Source organism: Poecilia latipinna, unplaced genomic scaffold, assembly GCF_001443285.1.
Source record: "Poecilia latipinna isolate Pla-1442-1.1 unplaced genomic scaffold, P_latipinna-1.0 Scaffold927, whole genome shotgun sequence".
NCBI lineage: Eukaryota > Metazoa > Chordata > Actinopteri > Cyprinodontiformes > Poeciliidae > Poecilia > Poecilia latipinna.
The window spans coordinates 356327-382781 of record NW_015113543.1 but is presented as its reverse complement, the minus strand read 5'-3'; the positions used below and the strand labels follow the sequence as shown (position 1 = coordinate 382781).

Below are 26455 nucleotides of genomic sequence, written 5' to 3'. Positions count from 1 at the left end.
GCTTTGCGGTCTGTAATCCATGGACGCACACAATCAGTGTTTCAAAAGATTTGTAAACGCTCTCCGAGCTCTTCAGGTGAGTAACAAGGTTCTGGTGACTGGCAGAGTAAGAAAATGCAGTAACGCACGTAGGCTATATGTTCGCCTTAGCTTGCAGATAAAAGCTACATTAGTTAAGCTAATTTTGCTAGTTCATTAGTAAGTACTACAGTAAATATCACTGATATTTATGCTAGTATTACATAGAGGAGGGTAGAGTACTGAAAATTTGTAGTCGAGTAGCAGTTGTAATGTACTCCTATTGTTTCTGATTTAGACAGGAACGAGGTGAGAGCTAGTTCTAAGCTCCATAGCAACTGTCACAACAGTAACAGATATCTACCAAGATGGCTGTCAGCTACAAAGCTCCTGGAAGTGTGTCGCCACATGAGAACTATGTATACAATATACACACCTGCTCATCTCATTTTAGTCTTTGCATTCTAACGAAGGTTAAAGACAACGAAGCGTTGCTTCCTGGTGTTTCAGATTTGCGTTACCTTGACCTAAAATGCTTCCTTTCTATTTTACATAACAGGCTCATCTGCCTTCAATGGATTTGCTGTAAATCAGTCAACACATACATACAGAATAAAGCCAATATAATGTTCACAGATATAATCCCCCTTAGAGGCTTAAAGAATTGAACCGCTCCTTAACACCGCGGTGGACCCACTGTAACTGGACAGCCCTCCGTTTGCGTGACCTCAAAGTATTAGGCGAAAAGCTGGAGGGTGGTAAAGATGGCTGTGATAACCGTGACATGTCTGCCCAAATACCCAACTATGCGCAGCTTAAAACCCTTTCAAGCTCTGTAATCGAAACGTAATAAATACATTCTAATGACGTTACATAAGACTTAACAGCTGTGGGTTTGAGCCGTGCAGAGCGGGGGATCACAGAGGAGCCGCTTTTGCTTTGGACCGTCACTGAACTCTAATTCTGTTTTTCAAGAATTTCATTTAAACCTATTCCAATGAATCAGGTATATATTGCAACATCTGATTTTCCTTTTGTTTACCTTACTGACACCCAGACTTAAAAATAGACGCAGAGGAATATACAAACCCCTCTGCCAAACAAAGTGGGTCTGAACTCTCGAGCCTTGCTTCTGAGAACAATTAGTCACCGTGAAGTACTTTTCCTTCCTGCACCATGTGAACAAGAGACCCGTTCAGAACAGCAACAAAAGTCCTGTAGGACCCTCATGACAAAGCAAAGCCACGGTGAAAGCCCTGATCCTAATCCATATAGATGAATTATGATAAAACAGAGAGAGGGGCAGTGACAGATGTGCAGCAGAGATAAAGCCGCCAGTACCACAGCTTCTCCATCACCCTAAATAATTAAGTAACCCTGTCTTATTAAAACACGGCCTTTGAGAGACTCGAATTTTCTGTTTTTACTCGTATTAAAACTAACAGCTTGTGCTTAGCTTTAAAATGAGATTAGCATGAAAGCTGTTTCAGACCACAGCAGCGATCTGAAGGTTATTATAGTTAACTAAAACTAACCAAATAACCAAAACTGAAATAGTGAAAACATTTTCGCTAACTGAAATAAAAACGGTAATTAATGGGGGAAAACTAACTGGAACTATATCATGTTTTTAAAACTAACTAAACATATTAAAATTAGAGATAGGATGTTACATCGATTATATCGGTATGTTTTTGTTAGTTTTATAAATGCACAATGCAGTTAGTTTTTTCCCCATTAATTATTGTTTTCACTTATTTTAGTGAACACAAATGTTTTCTCAATTTCAGTTTTTGTCATTCGTTTTAGTTAATTATAATAATCTTGGTCAGCTTTCGGCAAATTACGATAATCCATACTCCCCTTGGCGGTACTTGTAGTCCACAAAAAACCAAAAACAATAATTCAACAATAATTGAATAACTTCTTTTAAAACAGAATTTTTTTGTTAAGTATTCATAACCCAATCGATGTATAATCACAATACAATACTTTGACTTTTTTAATTTTGCACCTAAAAATTAAGTAAAGTATGAAAAACTAAAACTACTAATAAAAACTAAACAATATTTAACTAATAATTGCTAAAAACTAGCAGACAACCTCTTAAAAACTCAAACTAAGTAAATTAGACAAAAAGTCGCACCAAAATAAAACTAAACTATAATGAAAAACCCAAAACTATTATAACTCTGGTGTAGGATCGGCTGATTCATGCTGGAGGACAACAGAGTCAAAAGCTGCAGTGTAATATCTGCTCACTGATTTAACATAGACCACGGGGGGAAAATATCAATTTTGTTCGACTAATGGCATCGATTTCAGACACCAGTTCCCAAGAGTAACAACCCAACGGAGCAAAAAGGTCAATGGATTGAGCCCAGCTGGAACCAGAATAGCAGCATCTATGTTCCCCCCACCCGGCCCGGTTTACCAACAGGAAAACCAGAACGCAGCCCAAACTCGTGAGAGCACAGAGACGAGTGCGACGCAAACTCCTCGCTCCCCGCTGTGGACATATTGACCGTCCCGCACAGAGGACAAGTCGGCTGATGGACGGAAATTTGATCACAAGTCCCTATGAATAAACAAGGTCTGATTTATGCAGCTCAGAAAAGGCCTGAAAATGAAATTTAAGCCTTCAGAACTCACAGGAGAGAAGAAATGTCCAGTGAAGGACGCCGTCTCCGTCTGAAAAGTAGAACACTTTCATATAATAACCTGCAAAAGGCTCAGTAAGAGCCACGGCTTTATGGGTCCGGAAAATGGATTCTCATCTGGATTGTGGCAGACGGGAACAGCAGGAAAATCATGTTGGAGACACAGAAAACATGAAGCAAGGTGCTCAAAATATTACATTTCAGCCTAAATGCAAAGCACTTTGGAGGAAATAACAACACAGCACATCATTCTGAAATCCCCATCCTCTCCCCCTCACCTCCGGTGGTGTTAACATCAGTTGTAGGGATGCCTTTCCTCAGAGAAGCTGGTGAGAGTTTATGGAAATATGGATGGAGCTGAAGAATACTTGGAAAAAAAAAAAAAACCTACTAAAACTTCCTAAAGACCTCAAGACTTAGTGGAATGATTTAGATCAAGCAATATTTTTGTGTTAAAATGGTCCAGTCAAAGTCTAGACTTAAATCCAACAGTAAATCTTTGGCAGAAGTTGGAAAATAACAGATACTAATGTCTTCAAACTATAACTTTTGCTTTTAAGTAATGTAGGGTTATAAAAAATTTTTTATCATTTACAGAAATGTAAATCTCTGTATTTATCCGTCTTGTGCCGTGGAAAAGAAAAAAACATCTCAGGAATGATCCACATGACCTGAAGTTGTTCTGATCAGGATATTCTGCATGGACTATACTGGAGTGTTCTCACACCCGGTAGCCCTGTGGACTCAGTTTGATTGTGGATAAAAGTTGCAACATTTGTTACATTTTCAGTTGATGTGGCTCTCTTTCACACTATATTGTGTTAAATGAAACAAACTCTTAAAAAAAAAAAAAAAAAAAAGCTGATCCCCTCCTCTCCTCTGGTGGCGCTGCTCTAAGAATCATTGAAGGAAACAACACAAAAACCTCTCAAGAAGACATGAGCACAACTTCCTTCTTCATAAAATGTAAACAAAAACGGAGTAGCATCAGATTTTAGCAGTTGTCTCTTCTGCCTTTGACAAAAAAACCACAAGTAATTTCTCCCAGTAGCACTAGACTCTCTTCTTTGTTTTGGTTGTATTTACCCAGAATGCCTTGCTTTGTCCACTTCCTGCTTTTAGAGCAGTCTCCGGTGAACTTGGCGTTCACATTTTGCACCAGAGTTCACTTCAACCGAACAAAAGTTTGCTTTTTTGATTGGAAAAAAAAAGCAAACTTCCCAAAACAAACTTTTTAGACAAACAAACTGGAGTTGGATTAAAACGGTTGGTGTGAACGCTCCCTTGACTTTTACATATAAACTCTGCAAAAGCTAATTTTGCCTCCTCCTGTAACCAGGCCTTCTGACGTGCCAAATCCAGACACAAGCTGTGTGTGTTCAGGCAGAGTGTAACAGTGTTGCACCCTGTGGCTTACGTAAGGCATCAGCTGAACTACAAGGCCCTCTGCACCAGAGTTCTGCTGAGGTCCACCAGCACATGGTTCAGTTTCACTGTGAGAAAACCTAAAATTATCACCAGCCGTTGAGCGGTGAGGGTCAGAACTGAGCAGCAGCCCAGCTCCGTGCAGCTACTAATCAGGGTACATTGAAATAGCTCAGGGTGGTCAGACTTAAGCTCATAACGCGCCACATTAAAAGAAAACAGTGCCTGATAGCCGCTGCAATCTGGAAAAATAAACAAAAGTGTCCAAAAGGAGTGTCATAAACAGGAATCAATCTTATTGAACTCACTTTCTGAATTCATCATTTGCACTAGAAGCGGCACAGTTACATCAAACATTTTGTTTAAATTATAATTGACAGATGACATCGCTGTTTTGACGTGAGCGGAGACGAGAAGAAATCGGCGACCTCTTGGTTCACTGAAATATTCATGTGGATGTCTAAGAGGGATTAAATATTAGTGAACGAAGCTCACCTGATGTGCTTCAATATGATTGACTGTCATAATCTGCCTGGAGACAGAGAATTTAACGCAGTGTTTCATTTACCAGAGCACCGGGCCAGAACTGGATTAATGAAAACATTTCAGATTTACTTTGCTTAACAATTAGATTTAAGGATACAAGACTCCTCAAAATCTGTGCAAAGGTTTCTGGATGTTACATGAGCGTCATTAAGTAAAGAGTTCACTTGTTGATAGAGATCCGATACCGACATTGGAAATCGGTCCAATATCAGCCAAAGAAATAAGTATCTGATTGTATTAGCCTGCAGCTAAAATCTCCGACCAATTGGTTATTAATATATGGGTCCGTTATTCTCAAACCTGTTGTTGTTGACTATTGTTCTCTGTTTGAGTAACATCACTTGATTAAACCCTTTCTAACATGTCACACTACAGAGCATCTTCAGTCAGAGGCTTCTTCAGACTCAGTGCAGTACAGACTGCTGCAGATCATCACCATCTTCAATAAGTCTTTGAAGAATCTAAATTAATGACTTACAACAACATTTAATTTCCCTTTGGGATAAATTAAAGTATTTTAGAATTTGAATCTGAATAAGTAATAAGAGTATTTATGTTTTGTGCTGATATCATATCGGCTCAATATGGGTAATCGGCCAATACTCAAAACTGCAAGTTATCAGTTTATTTGAAATTGGTGTATTTCCATTAAGCAAACGGAGACACAGCTAATGGCCACATTGTTTGGAAGATGGAGCAAAACACAGTAAGATGTTAGAGGCTGTGGGAGGCTTGCAACCAGGGTAGAGGTTCAGGTAACTACAGTGAACTGTAGTTACCTGAATACACATACACACCACACTTTTCAGATTTTTGTTTGTAAACAAAGTGGGAGAACCATGCATCATACGTCTCTGATTTCTTAATTATGCGCTGCATTGTGCCGGTCAGTCGCATAAAATCACAACAGAAGACATTTAACTTTGCACTTGTGATGAAATGTCAAAAAGATGATAAAATGTAAAAAACAATAATAAGTGAGCATATCTGGCAGAATACGTCTCCGTTTGTATTCATTACCAACTGAGTTGCTTTGAGTTCAAAGTTTAGCCAAAAATATAAAACTCTTAGCATCTCACAAACAAGCAAGCTCCCCTACAATGGAGGTGAACTCATAGAGCACTTAACATCCACTTCCCCCCCACACCCCGCAAGCAGCTGAGACATTCCATAAACACTTGGCCTGCCAGCCTGCAGCACAGAGGGCCCTTTGAGCAAGGGGACCGAGGGAGGGGAGCCCAGCCTGCAAGTCCAGAGGGCCGAGGCTGAGCACGAGGGACGGAAGCCCTGCAGCCCTCCAAAAACATGCCACACATTTGTTTTCCCTCCAGATCATCTACGGAGAGTCGTACGTTACGATGCGTACGGGAACGGTGTGAGATGAACAGCAGCGTTCAGAATCAACAGTCCCAACGAGCTTTTCTGTTGTGCTTTCTGATCGACAAGGGGAACACAAAGACTATTCATGCCTTCCACTGCCAGAGCAGCTGGGGAGGCCTGGTCTGGTGTACTGATGAGCTGCCAGCTTCTGAGCGCTGAAAAGGAGAACAGGTGCCTTACTTTCACACAAATGCAGAGTTGCCCTGTTGGACTTCCTCTTGTACGCCCACGTTTACTTTAGGAAAGGGAGAGGCTGAATTCTTTGGCTCTGACCCCCTGCCCTGACCGCTGGAGCTCAGGCGTTCACATCCAGGTAACAACGACAGGTCTGTCTGGGCTTCCACGAGGGACATCAAATATCCACGAGTCTGCAGTTAACTGGGTTTGATGGCGTGAGTCCTGCTGAGGCGGCAGATTGAGCCAGCCTCCGGTCTGAAGCAGACAGACATCGTCCCAGACAGACGAGTTTACAGGAAAACCCGCGCAGCATCCTGACCAAGGCGCTCCAGGATAAATGCATCCAAAAAGACAAATTGGTGTTTTTATTTTATTTTTTGTGGGAATTATTATTAACCTAATGGGAGGTTTTGCATCCCATTTTTTCCAACTGCGTCAGAATATAATGCGTCTTTTATGCATTATATTAAAGCTGCAGTAACGTTTGTGAAAAAAATATATATTTGTTGAAACTGTCACTGTGTTGTGGAAGTATGGTATGAGAGAGATAATATGTAAAAAAACAAACAAAAAAAAAACGAGCTCCTCTGCCTTCTCCCAATGACAAATAATCAGAGTCAGGGGGCCGGTCTTAGCGCCGTCAATCACCCTTCATTTGCTAGAAGAGCCTAGCTGTGAATGCTCAGTTAGCACGGACAAACAGTTTCCTGTCACAGTAAGTCCTTTCTACGCCATTAACATTTGAGCAGCAAGTACATTAGATTGATTGACAGCATTAAGACCTGCCTCTTGGCTCCAATTGGTTGCTTTTGGTCAGGAGTCGTGCATTTCTTCAGACGTAACAGCAGCTCAGGGAGGGGCTGGAGGAGATTGATCTTTTAACATCTCATCTGTCTTATGTTATAGAGTCACAACATGGAGATAGTTTTGAACAAATATGCACCAAAAAAACCACACATTTTTTATAAAAGTTACAAACGTACAGATTTAACCCTGAGAGAGCAAAGACCCTTCCTCAGCGGCAGAACTCCTTAAGAGCCACAGGCATGACTGTGTCGTGATGATAATTAATTATGGCAAATATAACCCATCAGAGGGATGGCCTCTTTAAAGGTCCACCGCTAATCGGCAGCTACGTTCACAGCTGGGGTTGGCATTTGGCCTAGATAACCAGAAAGCAGGAGACAACGCTCATTTCTACCGCTCTCAGGGTAAAAATCTGCTGAAGTGTGTCGGTTCCACAGACGGGCCATTTTGGGAAGACAAGAGGAAAATAAAGTCAAGAGACACCAGGACAAGCATGGCTTTGTCTGCAGCAACAAGGAGACGTAGCCAACGGTAAAAAAAACAAAAAAACAAAAACAATCACACGTTTTTGCTGAAGACAGAAACAGCCCCCACACCAGATGCGCAGTGAATCATCTGCGCATCAGGAAGCCATGTCACTTCTGTCTGGTGCAGTGTGGATTATCAACAGCAAAAACCCTCATCTAGTCATCTATGTTTACTATTAACATCAATTTAAAGGGGCAATATTATGTACTTTCTGGGCACATAGTCCCAATTTATAGCACAATCAAGTAACTATGATAACTTCAGTTATTATCACTTAATAATTAACACCTTGAAATTGGACTGTTGTCTCTTTAAAAGCTTCTGTCCTTTTCTGAAACTCCGCCTTCAGGAACATGGCTCCTCTATTAACCCTTTAACAACATTTTTATCAGAGTTCCACTGAGAAGTAGCTCCTTTAATGAGCTCAGCAGATATGCAGTTCCACCAGGTGTTTGCTAATTGCACCTGGCTAGTCTGAAGGAGCTGAGAGGGGGACTCATGGGGGATGGCTGCTCTGTGAGGTGGGAGCTTGGAAACTTGTGGACCACAGCTCCAAGGAGGAGCTGCATCTCGAAGGCGGGGCTAGGTCCCTCCAGGTGTTTTGTACAGTGGGGCCTAGCCCCAGAGTAAAGGATTAAAGGATTTCTCAAATATGCATGAACGAATTAAAGCAACACTCCAGGTGGGTTTTTGATGAGGGAATGACATTATAACATGATGTAAATCTCAAAAAAGTTGATTTTTAAATCATTCTCTTCCTTTAAACGAAATGAAGGTTAGAGTATTCCAGGAGTACACTTCACATTTTCTGTTTTTGTTACATTACAACAAACATGAACGCATTCCGCTGTAATTTTACATGACAGACCAACATTAAACTGGTCTGTCTTTGTTTTTCTTCCACTCTCTTTTGGAGAGTGGAAGAAAAACAATACATGGTTTTTAATGTTCATTTTCCCCAAAATAAAATAAAATAAAATAAAATTAAATTAAAAAAATCGGAAAATTGTTTGGATTCAGTCCCCCTGAGTCAGTACTTTGACCTGAGTTAGACTGGCTGGAGACTGCATGCCTAATCTTTTCCCATGCTGGAGTTGTGGACTTTTACTAGCCCGTTTTAACACATGACTGTGCTCTGCTTCCATGTTAAGGTTTGTTTTCTTCCAGGAAGCTGAAAGTCTGCTCCAGCCTCAACTCTTTTGCAGTTTAGCAGCATGTTTTCTTCCTACACCACATTATTTATCTCCATCTTTCCATCAACTCTGACCAGCTGTCATGTGCATCCACACACCCATATGTTTGCTTTATGAGGGATTGTCCAGCACTGGTTTTCCACCACACATCCAGTTTTAGATGAGGAGCAAAAACATAAATATTGTCTCCTGTGCCTTTGTGTTCTATAAAGTCTAGATTTGTAGAGAGTTTGACTTAACAGATGTGATTTCAGCAGAACCTCCCACCTGAGTCCAGCCAGTTGCTTCTGGTTTTTTTCCTTTCATATTTGTGTGTTTTGGAATATTTAAAGCTGTACCCGTCACAATAAACAATACGTGAATTAATCGTATGATTTACAATTTTTCAGTTTTGAAATACAATGTTTAATTGTTGTCCCACTCGTTTTGGTTTATTTTGAATATTTAAAATGTCTTCCGGTTTCAGTGTTACATGTTCTTTAGAAAGTTAAATTTGTTTGATCTTTCTGTGGGTGTACTCAGATTATTATTATGAATCCATTTTTATTATTATATTAGTTGGGAATGACAATGTTTTTCATTTATCACAACAATTCCTACATTTGATTGTCCAGCAAAATTTGTTATTGTGACAGGTGATTCGCAGCTCATTTCACTGCTTGCAACAGTCCAATATATGAGGCTTAAAAGCATGATTACAGCACTGAGAGTTTATTTTGCATCATTTAACGATAAGTGCAACCAAAATCAACTATTCCAAATGCTGCTTACAAAGCCACAAAGCCACAAACAAAGAGCAGTTTCTCCAAAATAAAAAATAAAATAAAAAACCTAGCCTCCAGCCCGAATCCTAATCCAGCAGTGTGCACCCTAATGTCGTTACAAAATCACAAAGTAAATCCAGACTTCTGGTAATCCACAGAGCAAGGTCCACATGAGACAGCTGTGCCATTATGTCACAAACCCGGAACAAAAGCTGCGAGGCCGGGCTGCGAGACAGGGCGACTCAGTATGTGTGTGTGTGGAAGAGAACGACACATCGCAGAAAGTGTGGAAGCAGAGATTTTTTTTTAACACAGGGAAGGTCGACTGACTGGTGACAGGATGAGCCGCTGCCTGCTGTAACAGCTGTGAGCGTTCAGTCCCACTGCTGACCATAGAAATGGTAGACAAAAGAAAACCATCACAGCCACTCAATGCCAGATGTATTTCACACTCCTCATCGCTATGACAACTGAGAGAAGTTTGCTTTATAGACCAATCCTCCTTCTACAGTATTTGAAATGAAATGTTTGATAAACGATCTCAACATAGTCATGCAAGCATCACGCTAGTTTACACTTAATGCTGATTATGTCACTGAATATCTACCCTGTTGGTCACATGTTCTGAGTCAAGAAGCTTTAGGCTGACTAAAAAAAAAAACACTATCCTGCTCATCTGTTTAACCCAATCCTCAGTGGATCGCTTTCACACTGAAACAGTCACTTACCCATTTCCGTCATCTAATATAAGCGAGGCGGTGCCCAGATCACATCCACCGTGGGCAGTGGGTGGCTTCAGCCAGTGACAACACATCCATGTGAAATTCTCACCTTAAAGATGCTAAAAAAAAAGCCTGAGCATTTGGAGGATGGCTTTTGGCTTGATGGATTCGTATGCAGACACAAAACAACCAGAAAACCTGACTAAGTGGGGGTGTTGGACTTCAGCTAAATGTCTGGCTTAAACAAACTTTCTCAAAGGAGGGAAACCTTCCATCAGGACTAAAATGCCACTTTTCTTATCGCAATTAACATGGTTATATAGTTACCGTGCCAATACCTCCACTTAATGACTGATTCCTCTATTGTGTTCACACATCTCACCAGGAAACTCTGATGGCTGCCGTTTTGATTAGAGGCCACGTGACACACTTAGAGCTTAGCCATCCTCTTTTTTTTTTTAAAGCACCGACATGTCTGGGCTCTTTTAAACCCCTCCCCTTTAACAAAAGGCCTCCCTAAATTTATCACGCTAGACAAACCCTTTTAAGTTAATTACTCTGTGGCGAGGACAACAACGCCGATGTGAGCTGACACAAAAACTCTCCGGGTGGAGAGGAACGCGCGACCGCGAAGGCCCGGGGCGCCCACCGCCTCACTGCATCCCCTTGAATGTAACGCGGCACTCAGAGGGCAAAAGGGCAGAAAAGGGGATGAAAAAGTGAGGGTGACTCTGTTTAGACTGCGAGATTTCAAAGGATGCAAAAGCACGTTTCTCATCAAGGCAACGTCCTTTTACAGGCGACGATAAGACCTCCCAGGAAAGAGTTAATAGACGCTAGAAGGAGAAAATAAAACTCTCATTAAAAAAAATAAGTAAAATGAATTTTAATCAGACATGTCCTCCTTTTTTTTTTTCTTTTAATAGGCCACATATGATGGAGTAAAACACTTCCCCTCCCCTCTGGCGAACCCAGTCTGAAAACCTCAAGTTTGTTCAGAAACTGTGTCAATGCATATTAATCCCAACTCCAGAGGAAAACACTTTAGGACGGATTTAAACACGTCGGGGCCCAAAAAACGAGGACAACATTAAAGAGATTGCAGGTGCATTTTACGCATCAGTGACTCACTCTCTGTCGCGCACTGCTGTTTAATTTTAGTGATTAAAGAGTCTCTTTAATAAAGATGTTACCAGAGACCTCGGCGATGGAGGTAGATGCTCTGACTCCAAAAGACCAGAAAAGAACCACAAGATTATCTCCATTTATGTTTCAAAAGGATAACCTTCTCTGATGCCGTGCTAACTTGAAAGCACAGGGCATCAGAGAAACTCTATTGGTTGATGTAGTTCTAAACAAAACATGGAGGAAGTTCTTGCTTTTGATGAAGTTCATGACCAGGGAAGTGAAATTTGGAGATTTCAGTATTTAACAAATAAAAAAAAGTTTGGTTCAAATCTCTGGCAGATTAACTGAAGAAGGACCTAAAGTCACTTCTACTCCATTATCATCTTCTGCTAATAGACACACTGTATAGTACAGAGATAAGGGACCCGTTGATTGGCTCTGATTAGTGATCGACAGGTCAAATATGGAAATATTTTCCTCCTCCCAACACATTAAGGCAAGAGTTTCTATCATATATGGTTTGAAGTTTATTTTTAATAGTATTTAATAGTAGGGCGCACCCATTACCGATCTTTACAAAGCCTGACCTGCTGAATCCGATTTTGTCCGATACCAATTTTTTTTGTCTGAATATAGCTAAATAGCCACCCCAATGCTGACTTGGCAGCATTGGGGAGGCTATTGTTAACCACAAACATGCAGACCTGAGCTGGAGGGCATTTCTGTCAGTCAAACTTTCTGTCAAGGCAGAGCAAAAGAGGACACTGGCTGATTTTAAGACCTTTTCAAAGGTAGGTAAAATTGGTGGAAAAGTGGCTTCACATACAAGTATCGGCTGATCACTGATGTCCCAACATTAAGGAAATCAGGGCAGATTTATCGGTGCACCCCTATTTAATAATTCAATCAAAATCATCAGCAGCAGGCCAGACTATGAGGAATACCAGAATCAATATTGGGCAGGTGAGGCCTGATTGATGCATTTCTACTTTTGTGTCTTAACTTCTGAGAACTAAAAGAATCAGAGAATGTGTGTGTGTTCTGCAGCGACCTACCCAGATCTCCTTGAACACTGTTGTCATGGGAGGTCCTGCTGGATGTGGTGGAGTCCCCATCACTGGGCCACATGTGGCCCCTCTTACGGACCCCGATAATGGAGGGGACGCCATGCTGCTTCAGACATTTCTGGGACAGAGGGGTAGGCGGGCTGCCACTGTCGATGGACAGCTGGGAGTGTTGGGAGGGAGAGCGGCTCTTCTCCCTGAACATAGGGTAGGTAGTCGGGCTGGGAGACACTTGGCTGGACTGGCCGGAGGAGAAGTCCTCCTCGCTGGAGGTCAGGTTCTCGTTGGAGCTGCAGTCCGGTGTATAGCCGCCCCCAACATCGTCGAAGCTCCCGGGAGAGTAGGAACACCTTGGCCAGGTGAGGTGAGGATCCTCGTCCATGCTGCGGTCCCTGATGTGGATCACCCGAGTGTCCCCTTCACCCATCATTCCTCCGACGTATACGCTGGTGTAAGGCTGGCATTCCACCGGCTGTCTGTCCGACCTCCCCTCGGCGGACCTGATCGCCCCGTCTTTCAGGAAGTGTGGGCTGGCCTCTGGGTCATCGGGCGACCCATTGAAGTTGCAGCTCCCTTCAGTGGACCTGCCTCTCTGAACAGGCTTGGCAAGGTCCCCCACAGCAGCAGACAGGTTCCCCGGCAGGGAATGCAAGGACCTCTTCCGCTCCATCTGCATGGCCTGGCTGCCCAGGGTGCTGATCTTATCCGAGACCTCCTTGTCGTTTACCCTGACCAGGCCTCTCTCGTGATGGTACTCCATGTTCACGTAGAAGGGCTTCTCCTGGCTCCCCATCACCGACAACCCCCTGCTGTCTCCGGCTGTGTGAGAGTTGGCTCTCCTGATGCGCTCAAAGTTGGACCTCAGGGCCGCCACAGACCCCGTGCCAAGTGGGAAGTCAGGGGGCTCGGAGTCATGGCGAACAGGTGACATCCTTTCTTTCTGTTTCGCCAGGCACAAACCATCCACCACCTCCTCTGGATGTCCAGTGTTTCTCTGAGTCTTGCAGGAGCCTCTCTGCTTCTGCTCATCTGTTGGTGCCTCTTCAGTGTAGGACCTCATGTTTTCTGACCCACTGTTGGACAGATCTCTGTCATTTGTTGATGGCATCTTTTTAAATCCCCATCTCTGTCCATCGTAGGATTTCCTTTCTTTAGCCAGAAGAGTCTGAAGGTAGATCATCCGAAAACGCTCTTTGTTGACTTCTTTCTCCAAGTGCCGGATGGAGGACTTGCATTTGTCCAGCTCCTGTTCAATATGCCCCAGCGAGCCAAGGTCCATTTTAGGCGGATCAGACTCAGGGAACTGGGCTCTCCATGCCTCCACAAACCCCAACGGTTCCACCATTGTGAAGACTCGTATATAAACGCCTCAATCTACCAATAACAGAGAGATACACCGATCTACAGCTTCTACTGCGCCAGAGTGTTTACAACTCACAGCTTCCATAGTTTAGCAGCACATTAAGAAAAAGATAAAGTCATGCAGAAATCACGGGTGCGATCTTATTACCGCCAAGTCCAACACATGTGAGTTTCTCCCAGTTTTTCAGCTCGAGCCCAAGAGGAGGCAGTGCGGTCTCTGGAGATCTTCTGTCTGCCTTTGGGTCTGGTGTCAGACTGACTCGCAGCTCTGCTGTTTGGTCGCAGCTCAAAGAGGAGGGGCCACTGAAGCCCGTTCAGATTTATGCCTCAAATACATAAAAGACGAGCTTTAATCGCCATGGGCTGTTTTCTAACTGTGAACAGTTAGAGCTAAGAAGCAAAACACCTTGAGAGGATGTCAAGTCAAGTTAAAATAGTAAATTTGACTCAGCTTGCGTTAAACAGGAGAAACACTTAAAGTGAAAAGTGTCTTCGAATGGCCACAGTCCAGGTCAGGTGGGCAGAGAAAGAAAAAACGAACCTTTCATGTTCCTCAAACTAAATATGTCTCTGGGTCGTTCTAATCTTTTCCTCTTTTCTAGTAGCTCCAGACATGTGAGTTTAGTCACAGCAGCCGTGCACTTTCAGTTGTGTGCTGTGAAAACTCCGCTTAATCCCCGCTACCGTTTACAACTGTGGCTGTCTCGTGAACACATCGCCACCTTACGGTTCAATCTGAGTCAGCTGCTGCGTTCAAATGCAATACTCTAACTTTTGCTGCCGAAATTACAAACCACGTTTAGGTAAATACTTAGCGGGTTTAGTATGAATTAATAGTTCAAGTTTGAAGAAGGTCAAAGATAGTGAGTTATAAACGTAGCTGCGACTTCGATCTTCAGGATCATATTGATGTTTAGTGTAAGTTTTCAACACTAAAATACATCCGAAATATTCTACTTCTGTGCCTTGCTTTATATTTTGTAAATAAATAAATAAATAAATAAATAAATAAATAAATAAAAATAATAATAATAATAATAATAATAATAATAATAATAATAATAATAATAATAATAATAATACATGTTTTTAAATACATTTTGCTTATGGCATTAAGTCAAAGAGATAATAGAAAACCCAATTTTATTGAACTAACCAATACGGCACTTCCTGTTAGCAACCAAGTCATGACGCCTGTACGGTATCCATGGAGCATATGACAACAGTTTCTGCTCTTTTTTATTGACTTAGCAATTCGGAAACGTGTGAAAAGGACCTAAAGAAATCTGATTTGTTAGTCGGTGCCGACGTTACCAGAAAACCTTTAAATAATATTTTGTGTTGGTCAGGCCAGCTAGGCTAACTTTGTTATCGACAGGGGGCTTTTTTACGTTAGCGTTAGCTGGTTAGCTCGCTAATCCACAACACGAAGAGCTCGTTTATCTAGGAATCACACATCGAAAGTCCAACTATGAGCGAACAACTGAAATTCATCGTTCAACAACTGAACATGGAGCCATTCAGGAAAAACTTTAACCTCATCACGTTTGATTCTCTAGAGCCTATGCAGCTACTGCAGATTTTAAACGATGTTCTATCTGAAATAGACCCAAAGGTAACTAGACTGTGTAACGTTTGTGTTCGTTTGTGAATTAATCGTTTATATTTAACACCTTTCATTGGTCTTATTATTCATGTAGCAAGCCATGGATATCCGAGAAGAAATGCCTGAACAAACGGTGAAGAGGATGTCATCACTGCTGGGGATGCTGAAATACAAACCTCCTGGGAACTTCTCTGACGTGTGAGTGTTGTTACCATCAAATACATCCATATTAATCATTATTTGCGCCTTGGAAAATTATTCATACCTCTAGAACTTCTTAACACTTTTTTTTTTTATCAAGTTGCAACTTGTAGTTTGTGAAGCGTAAATAAAAGAATATGTGGTTCTTAGATAAGATTTATTTATTTATTTACAAAAAAACATCTGGAAACTATGGCATATATTAGTGCCAGCTTTACTCTGATATAGCTCTAAATAAATTAAATCAAATTGTTAAAGTCTACACTCACTTGAGTGAAGATGCCCAACATTCTCAGTCTCAATTTGTGCAAAGACCTGCTTTTACAAAGACAAACATGAGACTGGGGAAAATGTTTAGGCGAATGCAGAAAAAGGCAGTCCTACAAAGTCCTAACACAGTGGACTGAGTAAAAAACACAACACATTTTTAATTTGTAACAACATATTTTTAAAGTCTTGTATCATTTTCCTTCCACCTTTCATTGAAGCACTATTTTCTATCGGTCTGCCATGTAAAAACTAAAAACCCCAAGAAAATACATAGATGTTTGTTCAAGGGTGTGAATACTTTTGCAAACACTTTTATGTTTTTTTTCATTTGGTGTTATCTTAAAATGTTAATAGTACAATAAAACAATTCTACGGCTCGACAATATGGCTGAAAAACATACCCCGATATAAGCATTTTATATCAGTTGATTTTGGTAACTATTCGGTTTTTTTGTGTTAATATCTGAAATACTGCCAAATTCTTGGTGTGAACTTTCCTGTTTTATCCAGTTTTTACTCCACATCATTTATTCTGCAGCAGTTATGAGGCAACATGAAACTGCTGATGCAGAAGTTACCCAACAGGTTGTTGCTAAGTAACCAAGAAGTGAGAGAATTAGTCGATGCCACCAACTTTGCTTGGCTCTCTGTGAGAAGTTGTGCAGCTAAAACCTTTCCTCTGCCTACATCTCCCAGAATGCAGTGCACTTCTGGATCAGAGCTCAGTGAATATTCTGCATATATAATATGGAACATTATATTGATCAAGTGTCTATTGCGATATATTGATTTATTGTCCAGCCCTACTGAAAACTGAACTAAAACTAAAAAAAAACCCCAAAGTTTTCTAACAATTATTCTAACAATTATTCTAACAAGTTAGAATAATTATAATTATCTCACAATCTGTCAACAGGTCTTATTGCTGTAATGATGTGACATTAGAGAATTTTGTTATTGCCAGAATAATTCAGTAATTCATAAAATTGGGAACCAGGTGTTGTTTTTGTGCTTATTGGTCTTTTTTTTGTCAATTAAATCCAGACCCATATTTTACATTTTCATTTCCTTGCATGTGATATAATAAGAATCTTATTTTATCATTTCTGCCTTTGTGATTTGTCCCCTTTAGTTGTTCATAATCCACGTTACACCCTCGTATATACTGAGCACATTTCTACTTGTGTCTTTACAATAGATAGAATTCAGACCATAGTTTTTATTATTTCATGTTTTATCTTTGATTTAATGCAGTAAGGCTTTTCCCTTCCTTATATAGAAGCAGCTTCAGACAGGGTCTGGTGACCGGCAGCAAACCTGTGGTTCATCCAATCCTCCACTGGTTACTGCAGAAGGTCCCTGAGCTGAAGAAGAGGGCTTACCTGGCCCGTTTTCTGGTGAAGCTGGAGGTGCCCGCTGAGTTTTTGCAGGACGATATCATCAACGACACCTATCATCAGGTGTGTTGTGCAGCTCCGTAGCAGTCACCATGTCATTTTTTTGTGTTTTGGAGACACAAGCGGATCTAAAGCAAACAGTCTGTGTTCACAGTATGAAGAGCTGGTGGAAGGATTTAAGACGTACCATAAGGAGTGTGAGAATCTGAGGAGTTCAGGCTTCTCCACAGCAGAAATCAGAAGGGTAAAAAAAAAAAAAAAAGATCATGTTAACAATTTATTAATAGCGCTTGATGTTAAGCTGTACTGTGTAAAAAAAAAATTAAAGAAAACAAGTGTTTTTTTTTTAAATCTGCTGAATGTAAAGTATTAACACCAGTTGAACTTTGACAAACAATAATCCCAATCGTCAGTGTATTTTGTTGGGATCTCACGTGATTTCCCCACTAAAAGTAGTGCATATAGATGTAAGGTTGCGACTAACAATTATTTTTGCAATCGATTACTCTGTTTATTATTTTGATGATTCATCAATTAAGCAGAGAAAAATTGCATGTTATGCTGATTTTTTTAATGTAAGCCTTTTTTATGCATTATTTGAAATGCATTAAAATATGAATTTCTGAAGAATTAATGACATGTTTTTAACAAGAAACATAACATTTTACAGACTAAAATGTAACAACGCAGCATTCCTCTAGTGAACACCTGATCATTTGTAGTGAAGGATGCATCTGGAGCCGGAAAAAATACATCTAATATCAACATTTGAGAACTCAGCAGTTTCTGCTTGACTTAGAATCAACACAGAGCTGTTGATTCATTTTTGGATTCATTGTTTAACCACTGGATTGCAAAAGGTGCTAAAGGAAGTTTTTTTATTTTTTTTGAACCAGGTGAATATAAATCTGTGCTACTTGAGGAGTTTTGGGTTGAATATGTTTACAGATGAAGCTTCTTTTATCTTAAATTTTAAAAAATTATATTTATTTTTTGTACAGTTTTGGCTTGATTACTGCTCTGAGTGTGTTGTTCTTCAAGCAAATGGCTTTTTTTGTTTTTATACTCCAGGTAACATTTAACATATTACTAAATTGGTTGACAATTATTTCAATCATCAATTTATCACGATTAATCTGATTAATCGTTTTAGCCCTACATAATTATAGAGTAGAAGGAAAAAGGTCCACAGTTCTTTAAATGTTTTGGAGATAAAAATCTAAAAAGTGTGGCTTGAATTTGCGTTTAGTACCACTAAGTCAGTATTTTGTAAAGCAACATTTTACCATAGAAGTTTGCCATTGTAACATAAAATATGAAAAAGTTCAATTTGTGTCCATACTTTTAAACAGACTGTGAACCAGGGACATCAATTCACCTAATGCTTGCTTCACTGACATGATTTTTTTGTTTTCTGCTCCAACAGGATATCAGTGCCATGGAGGAAGAAAAAGATCAACTCCTTAAACGTGTGGAGAGGCTGAAGAGGAGGGTAAGGCAGACTGTTTGCTTTAGTAAAGTCTGGAAGGCTTTAGATTCATCTCCGAATGACAACATCACCTCAGACATAGCATATTATCAGCTTCCACATTGGACTCAAGAGGCTTCTGACAAGCTGCTCAGCTGTTTTAACGAGACCGAGAAGTAATGAGGTGTTGAGTTAACGGGTCTCACTTACGGACTCTGCCAGAAGGGTGAAATCTGACTCTGACAGAGGTGCCGACTTGTGGCATGAACATCATCGCATCGTCACCTCCATAACTTGCTGCTCCCACTAGGTGGAGTCGGTGTCCAACCATCAGCGAATGTTGGAGCAGGCCAGGCAGCTGCGAGTGGAGAAGGAGAGAGAGGAGTCACTCACTCATCAGAAGCAAGAGCAGAAGAACCAGGTGAAGACTTTAGATTACTTTAAGTTTATCTACACTTTAAATATATCTGCATGGGACAACACAGATGTGCAGCATAGTGTTTGTTTCAGTAGTTGTACTCTAAAAGAATGTAATACATACCACGTATATGATTAATTTAAGATTAAATCATTGGAAACAGCATCCTTTCCAGAGGTTTACAAGTTTTACAAAGCGAGCAACTTATATTAATTACTTTCAGTTGAGAAAGAGAGAGAGAGACAGAGAGAGAGAGAATTTATTAATAGTAAATCTGCTATCTTTAATTTAACTTCACTATATGCCAAAATTTCACTTCTAATCAGCTTCTTAAATCTACATGTGTCTTTAATGCGTTTTTAGGTATGTATGTACATTTAAGACATTTCTTAGCTTATGTGTGACAACTGTAAAGGAACTGTTGCCTTTTTTAGTGGACACCTGATAGAGGTTTGGGGTGTATTGTTTATCATTTATCTTGAAAAATGTTGTAACATGACAAGAATTTTGATCCGTCACTATCACGATCAATTTCAGTTATTGGTAGTAAATAAAAACAAAACAAAGTTGATTGTATTATCGCAAATGTTATTTTTTGCTATTTTCTCTGCTGTTTATTCCACAAGACCCTCAGTTGATATCAATAAAGTGTTTGCAGCACAGTGATATAAATCTCACTTTTCTTTGTAAGTAAGTGGTGTCCTGGAGAAGCCTGTTGTAAATGTAACTAAAAAAAGATGATGGAACGCGGTATTTCGGAGACTTAACAAACTGTCACTCTACATAAGGGTTTAAAAGCACTCCGTGGTCAGCAGTTGTGAAAATGACTCCAATTCAACAGTATTTAATGCCGCCAACTTTCAGGTTAGATGTTGCAGTTTCTGCTCGGGTTCTGACCGTTTTCTGACAGCAACAGAATCCTTTGTAATAGGGAACCAAGCAACTCTCACTTTTCACCACACATTCAGTTTATGTTTTACTGATTAGGGATTAAAATGTTATTTTGAGGACACTTCCTGTCACATTACTGAAACTCTGTAACCTTGTCTCTGTACTTAGTTTTCTGTACTTGGTTTTCTCACACTATATCATTTGACTAAAAATACCCCGAAAAAACTTCAAGTTATTGCTACACAAGTTAAAATACTTTTACCGCACCTGCAGTTAAAATTCTCTCACAATTTGGCTCAGACACGAAGAACAAACAACAAAATCAAATTCGTACCAGATAAAATGTCCTCATAAATAGCAACCACAGTTTCTTTGTGATTTTAACAGTAAAAATATTAAGCAAGAAAAAGTCTGTCCTTGTGTTCACTTCCACTGGGTCTCTAAGTATCCACACATTAATTCAATCTATACTTAGATTACATTTCCAGATAAAACATTGTTAACTTCGTTACCTGTATCTATTGATTTAAATATATTTATTTTTTTGATATATATATTTGCTTCAGAATAATTTGTTTCAAAGTTACATATATGCTTCAAAAACCAGCGGAAAAGTCAGCTGGGATTTATTGATGTTTCGTTCCCTCAAGATTTTTAGGTTATCTGGCTCCAGAAAGTGACGTATTCCCCTTAAAGGAAAATAAGCTATATTAGTTCCATAATACTCACACAGAGGTCTAATCATGCTCTCTTCTCATGCAGTAGATTTATACGCAAGTCATAATATTTAAAATATAGTTTATCTGAGAGCCTGTTGTGTTTTGCCTTTGCAGTGGACTGATTTATTTGGAATTTGAAAGGGGAAAATGCATCCAGTTCGTTCAGCAGCATCCTACCTATCGCTCATTGTTTTTGTGTGATCAGCTGTTTCAGGCCGAGCAGAGGCTCCTGAGGTTACAGCAACAGTTGAAGGATTTGCGTCAAGCAGCAGCGGACGCCCACCCAGAGAGTGAGTAGCCCCGTGAACCCGCCGTCTCCGGGAGCTGGGCGGGGTGTATGAGGACAGACGGTTGTCTCTCAGCTGACATTCATCCTCTGACGATATTTGATATGGTATAATAGATCCTATTTAGTTGCTATGTTGACTTTTTCTGGCCTTTTTAAGCTGCAGGAGAGATTTACACATTCACAGTTTCTAAACTGACATGCGCTCTGCAGACGGAGATCAGACTGCTTTGTTAAAATAACTTAGCAGGAATCCTGCATGTGCATCTTTACAAACAATTGTCATTGAATTTAGTAATCAATTAATCGTTAACTGGAGTATTCAGACTTATAATTGGTTGAAAGAGCAATATACTCAGAGCAATAATCAGGTCAAAATTGTACAAAAAATGTATATATTTTGCATTTGATTTAGAAAAACTTTTGTCGGTAAATGAAAAAAACCCAAGACTCTTCTTGCAACATAGCTTTAGCTTCACCTGGTTCAAATTCAGTAAAACCAAAAACTCCTATTGAGCGAGCTTTGACCCCAACCCTTATCTAAAACATGGGTTAGCTCTACCCTGTGCTGATGTTAAATCAAGCTAAAAGGATTTAGTTTTAGAAGTATTTTTTTAGTTGTCCCTTGCTACAAATGATCAAGTCCTCACTAAGGGAATGTAATTTTAGGCAACAACATGTTTATTTTCTTCATTTGAAAAGGAAATTAACTATTTGTTTATTCACGTCTTTACTGTTGAGTTGAGTTTGATTGTATTTGAACACAGTGTTACAAAAGAATAGACAAAGTATTATATTGTACTTCTAATATTGTATGAAAATTGAAAATCAGATTAACATCCAAAAAATAATGTAGAGATGAACAATTATTTTTGCGATCGATTAATATTTTGATTATTCTAACGATTATTCTGACGATTAATCAATAACTAAAACAGTCGTTTTGTTGCAGCCCTTTTATTTTTCCAATAACCAAATGCCATGAAGGCTCTAAAGTGTTAAAAATCAAACCTGTGTCCTTCAGGCTTGATGAAGCGACTTGAAGAAGAAATAAAGATCAACTCCTACATGGTCACCGAAAAACTCCCCAAGGAGCTGGAGGGCCTGAGGCGCACAGTGCAGTACATGCAGAAAGTGTCATCAGAGCCTGCAATGGGCCAGGCTGACCTCCAGGAGATGGAGGGCAAGGTCTGCACCTGCATGTGATTTCTAATGGCTCCAACGTGCTGATGTAATCAATGCTCAACTTTCTTTAACGTTCACTGTCACAGATTAAAGAAGTCGACTCTCAGATAAACCAGCTGATTGAGAAGAAGATGATGAGAAATGACCCCATGGACGACAAACTGACCCTCTATAGGCAACAGGTGCTGGTTTGACAACACTTTTTAGATGTCTTTTATTTTTGGCCTATTTTGTTCCAGTGGAATGTTACTTTACAGTTAAATGTTATGAAATATCCCGTCTGCTATCATATCCTTTTAAAATTTGATATATTATACACTGAGTTACAAAAAAAATTTTTTGGAAGTTGTCTGTTTTTTTTTTTTTTAATTGAATTAGGACTATTTTTGCACCACTGAATCCAAAAATAACATCCATTTTTCTCAATCAGGTCAGGTTTTTATTCTAATTTGATTTAGAGAAATCTGATTTTTGGACTAAATTGATTAAATTTTTGTGACATCATCAGTTCATTTCTGTTAATATTTCTCACCCAAAAAAGGTCTTAGGATAAAAAAAACTTGTTTTCTAACAGAGTGTGTTAATTAAATGTTACAAACTTGGATTTCTGTAAATTGAATGAATAATAAACACTGATCAGGGTAAGTACATGTGAAGTGAACATTACATCTCCGCTTCTTTCCTGTCCTGATGGAGTTTCTCTTCCTGCTCATCAGTCATTGATCCAGATTCTCAGGAAACTGATCCAGATGTGAGAACAAGACCTGCATTTGATGCTCATGTTGCTCCATAGTTCAGAAAGTTGACCTGATGGAGCAAAACCAATGGGATTTTTGGATTCAGTTCTTCAAAATGACCCTAAAACAGTTGAAAAAACCCCAGACAATTTTTTTGGCTGTTGACCATTGTTATTAGTAAAATATCTAATAATGTTTATTTCTTTGTTTCTTTTTGTTTTCAGTGTTGTGACAACTATCAGATCATTTCAAAATTAAATATATTCTTTTCAGTTACAGCATGGCAAAACTATTTCCTATAATGTGCCTTTAATCTATTCTTGTGGTGTTAGAGCTCATGCTATAGCTAGCTTGTATTGTAGGCCTGTTTTCCCTCCAAATAAAGCCAGTTGTGGTCAGGACACCGTTACTGAATGAAAATATCTAATACAGTAGATTTGGCCCCTTCATCACTTCAGGTCTTTGTAGTTTTGGTTGATTCTTATGTTTGATGTTTGATGCTTGGAGACATAACAAACTGGTTTCCTTTATAAGGATTTAAAAGCGCTGTGTGGTAGTCCCAGTCTCCTTTCACATCAGGAAAACACATTGTACAACAGAGACTATATTTAATAACACTTACATTTTATTAATATTCAGGTTCCAATATTGCAATTTCTGCTCAGCCTCTGACCTGCACAGTTATTCTGATCTCAACAGACATGATTGTGTAGGTCTCATTTTTTTATCCACATAAATTGCAAGTGTTTAACTCCTAACATATAATCTGTTACACCACATGAACTCCTCCGGTTCATCTATAGTTAATTTTCTCACAAGAAGTTGGCCTCTGAAAGTCCAGTCAAGCTAAAGCTACAGAAAGTGTTTTCTTACCTGATGAACATTGTTCTTAGAAACAACACTTGTAGTCGGTTTACTCCCTACTCGACCTGCACAGGTTGTCTTTTCCCTTAAATTCAAGAATTTGATTGTTTCCATATCTGTGTTTACTTCCACTGAGCTCATGTTTCCCAAGTAGCTCATGTTTTGTTTCAAAAAACAAGCTGGCCATATTCTTTTTTTTTGTGTCAACCACAAGCTACCATGCAACCTACTTAACTGCCCAAAGGTGGTTTTGACAACAGCAATAGAGTGACAGGCTTGGACGCAGCATCACCATCAGAAGGCTCTATTTCTGAAAAGTCTATTTTAGATTTACTTATCTGCCAAGGAAACCAATTTTAATCTTGTTTATTTTTGTCATTATTTTGAGTTTTTTTTTTTTTTTTGGTGCAGGGATTGTTTAGGGACAAATTGACCCAGAGTTTGAAAAGTCTCTAAACAAAAACCTCTGTTTGACTCCATGTAAACTCCTTGTTATGTTTATTTATCCGATGCAACATGTCTCTTGTAGGCCTCTATCATCATTCGGAAGAAGGAGTCAAAGGCAGAGGAGCTCCAGGAAGCGAGGGAGGAGCTGGCCGCCGCAGAGAAGGAGCTGAAGCAGAGGAGCAGCCAGGGACAAGGCTCAAATGGGGAAGAAGTCATCCGCGGTGACGAGGTAACGGTTATGTTGGTTGCAGCTGTCACAGGGTGACGCAGTCAGTCAGAGATGGGGCATCTCCGAGTTTCAGCGAAGCTGCATCGATGCTTCCAGGCAGGATATCTGGGAATGTCTCTGTCGGAAACCGAAAGGCGAAAAGGACATTTCGCTTTTAGCTTTATCAAAGTGCGTTGAAGAAGATTAGTAAAGCCCTGAAAACTCGAGAGGCTATTTCTGTCCTTATCCAAACACAGACAGGCTCACTGTCTAATGTTACTTATCCCTTTCTTTTTTTCCCCACTCTTCCCCCACATTCCCATGTAAGCCATAAATAGAACACAAAAGGGAGAATATCCAGAACAAGGAACTGTGCTGGACAAACTTCCTGAGAGTTGGCCTTTTTCCTTTATCTCCACTCTAACAAATCTTCTGTCAAAGTCATCTCTGACTAGTGAAGCGGAGCTGGGTTACAGAAACATTAGTCTTTATTTATATTTTATGTTCAGGATGTACCTGCTAACCCCTCCTGTTGCACAGCCTGATAGCATGGTCTCTCTTAAACTTTCATGACAAGTCTGTCCGAAAGTCTTTGCGCACTGTTAAAGACCTGACCGTACGTGGTTCTGTGTTGGTGGAGAAATGCTGATGGTTTTTAGTGGGGCAGCGTTTGACATGTACGTGGCTGCGGGATGAGAACTGTGATTTCTGCAGAGGTGAGTTTCAAAACTTGGCTTTACAAGGAAAGCAACAGTAAAACATTTACTGTTGCACATCAGTTATAGAAACAGTGAAATATCAGTGGAAAAATTACTTTGAGCATGTTTATTCTCCTCAGGAAGAGGAGGGGAGAGTTCTCCACGTAACAAAAAATCCTTTTATGACAGAAAAAATTAGATTAGATGGTCTAGAAAATGTAGGGCTTTTTCTTAAGGCTGCAGTATGTAACTTTTATTAAAAATATATATGTTTTTCACATATTTGTTCAAACTCTCACCATGTCAGTACAGTTTTTTATGAGACAGATAATCTGTGAAAAGACTGATCTCCTCCACCTCCTCCCTTAGCCACTGTTGATTTTTTTTAAGAAATGCTAAGCTCCCAACCAAAATCAACCAATCAGAGGCAGGAGGAGGAGCTTAGCACTGACTGTCATGCTTATGTGCATGCTAGTAAATGTGCTAATGGCAGAGAAACAACTTATTGTCGCAGAAAAACTGTTTATCTGCCATCATTGGTGGCCGTGCTAACTAGCCTAATATTCATGACATTCACTGCTAGCTGCTACACTGCTGTTAGCAAAGGAAGAAGGATGAAGGGGAATGAACAGCGCCAAAGACAATTGCGCCGCTAGGAATCTTGGGCCCCATGACAAAAGATTAAATTGGGCCCCTTCAAAAAACATGTCTCTCCATAAACCAACAGAGACAGTGTAACCAACGGTAACTAGTAGTTTCTGATGAGGTTGCTATAAACAAGCCCACTTTGACTCACTATACTGAATATTTGCTCTTCAGGGTTCAATGAACAGATAAACATCACAGGTCCAAACAAGGACAATCATGATTGACACATTACATTTCAAGATCTTAATGCTAAGCTAATATGAGCTGAGTAATATAATACGCTCCAAAAATGGTAATTATTACTCTTGTTTGTAAGTTTTTCCTAAATCATGAGCTGCCATCACTTATTCTAAGTTGCTTATCAGTGTAAAATGATCTCTTTGGTCGAACACAAAGCAGAAAATTCTCATCAGCTTTTATCACGCCCTTTGACACCAGCTGAATGTTTGAGAGACAACTTACTAAGCATCATTGTGCAGCCTGTCTGTCTTATAGAGCTCCCTCCACACCTATTGCCTGACTCTCTGCTAAATAGCTGATAAATGAGCTAATAAGGAGACTTGAAGACATCAATGTGCCACTCTTTTTAAACTTTTCCCATATTCCTCTGACTGCAGAAATGTGCAGCAGAATTTACT

The 26455-nt window shown here is 39.8% G+C and overlaps 2 protein-coding genes across 3 annotated transcripts in view; one reads left to right on the top strand and one right to left on the bottom strand.

Annotated features, from left to right (window-relative positions):
* The window catches only part of LOC106957685 (BCR activator of RhoGEF and GTPase), a 50825-nt gene extending 37043 nt beyond the window's left edge, over positions 1–13782 (bottom strand). Inside the window, exon 1 of the mRNA XM_015049110.1 lies at positions 12404–13782. Coding sequence (XP_014904596.1) covers positions 12404–13757 — 1354 coding nt within the window. The 5' untranslated portion in view covers positions 13758–13782. The remainder of the gene's footprint in view (positions 1–12403) is intronic.
* A 419-nt stretch (positions 13783–14201) lies between these two features.
* The window catches only part of ift81 (intraflagellar transport 81 homolog), a 33545-nt gene continuing 21291 nt past the window's right edge, over positions 14202–26455 (top strand). The window contains exons 1-11 of one of the 2 annotated variants that reach the window (XM_015049112.1): positions 14202–14290; positions 15334–15389; positions 15475–15578; positions 17131–17311; positions 17403–17492; positions 18675–18740; positions 19027–19137; positions 20950–21034; positions 22055–22218; positions 22302–22397; positions 24346–24492. In XM_015049112.1, coding sequence (XP_014904598.1) covers positions 15339–15389; positions 15475–15578; positions 17131–17311; positions 17403–17492; positions 18675–18740; positions 19027–19137; positions 20950–21034; positions 22055–22218; positions 22302–22397; positions 24346–24492 — 1095 coding nt within the window. In that variant the 5' untranslated portion in view covers positions 14202–14290; positions 15334–15338. Of the gene's footprint in view, positions 14291–14935; positions 15390–15474; positions 15579–17130; positions 17312–17402; positions 17493–18674; positions 18741–19026; positions 19138–20949; positions 21035–22054; positions 22219–22301; positions 22398–24345; positions 24493–26455 lie in introns of those variants that run through there. The other variant, XM_015049111.1, reaches the window with a different exon arrangement.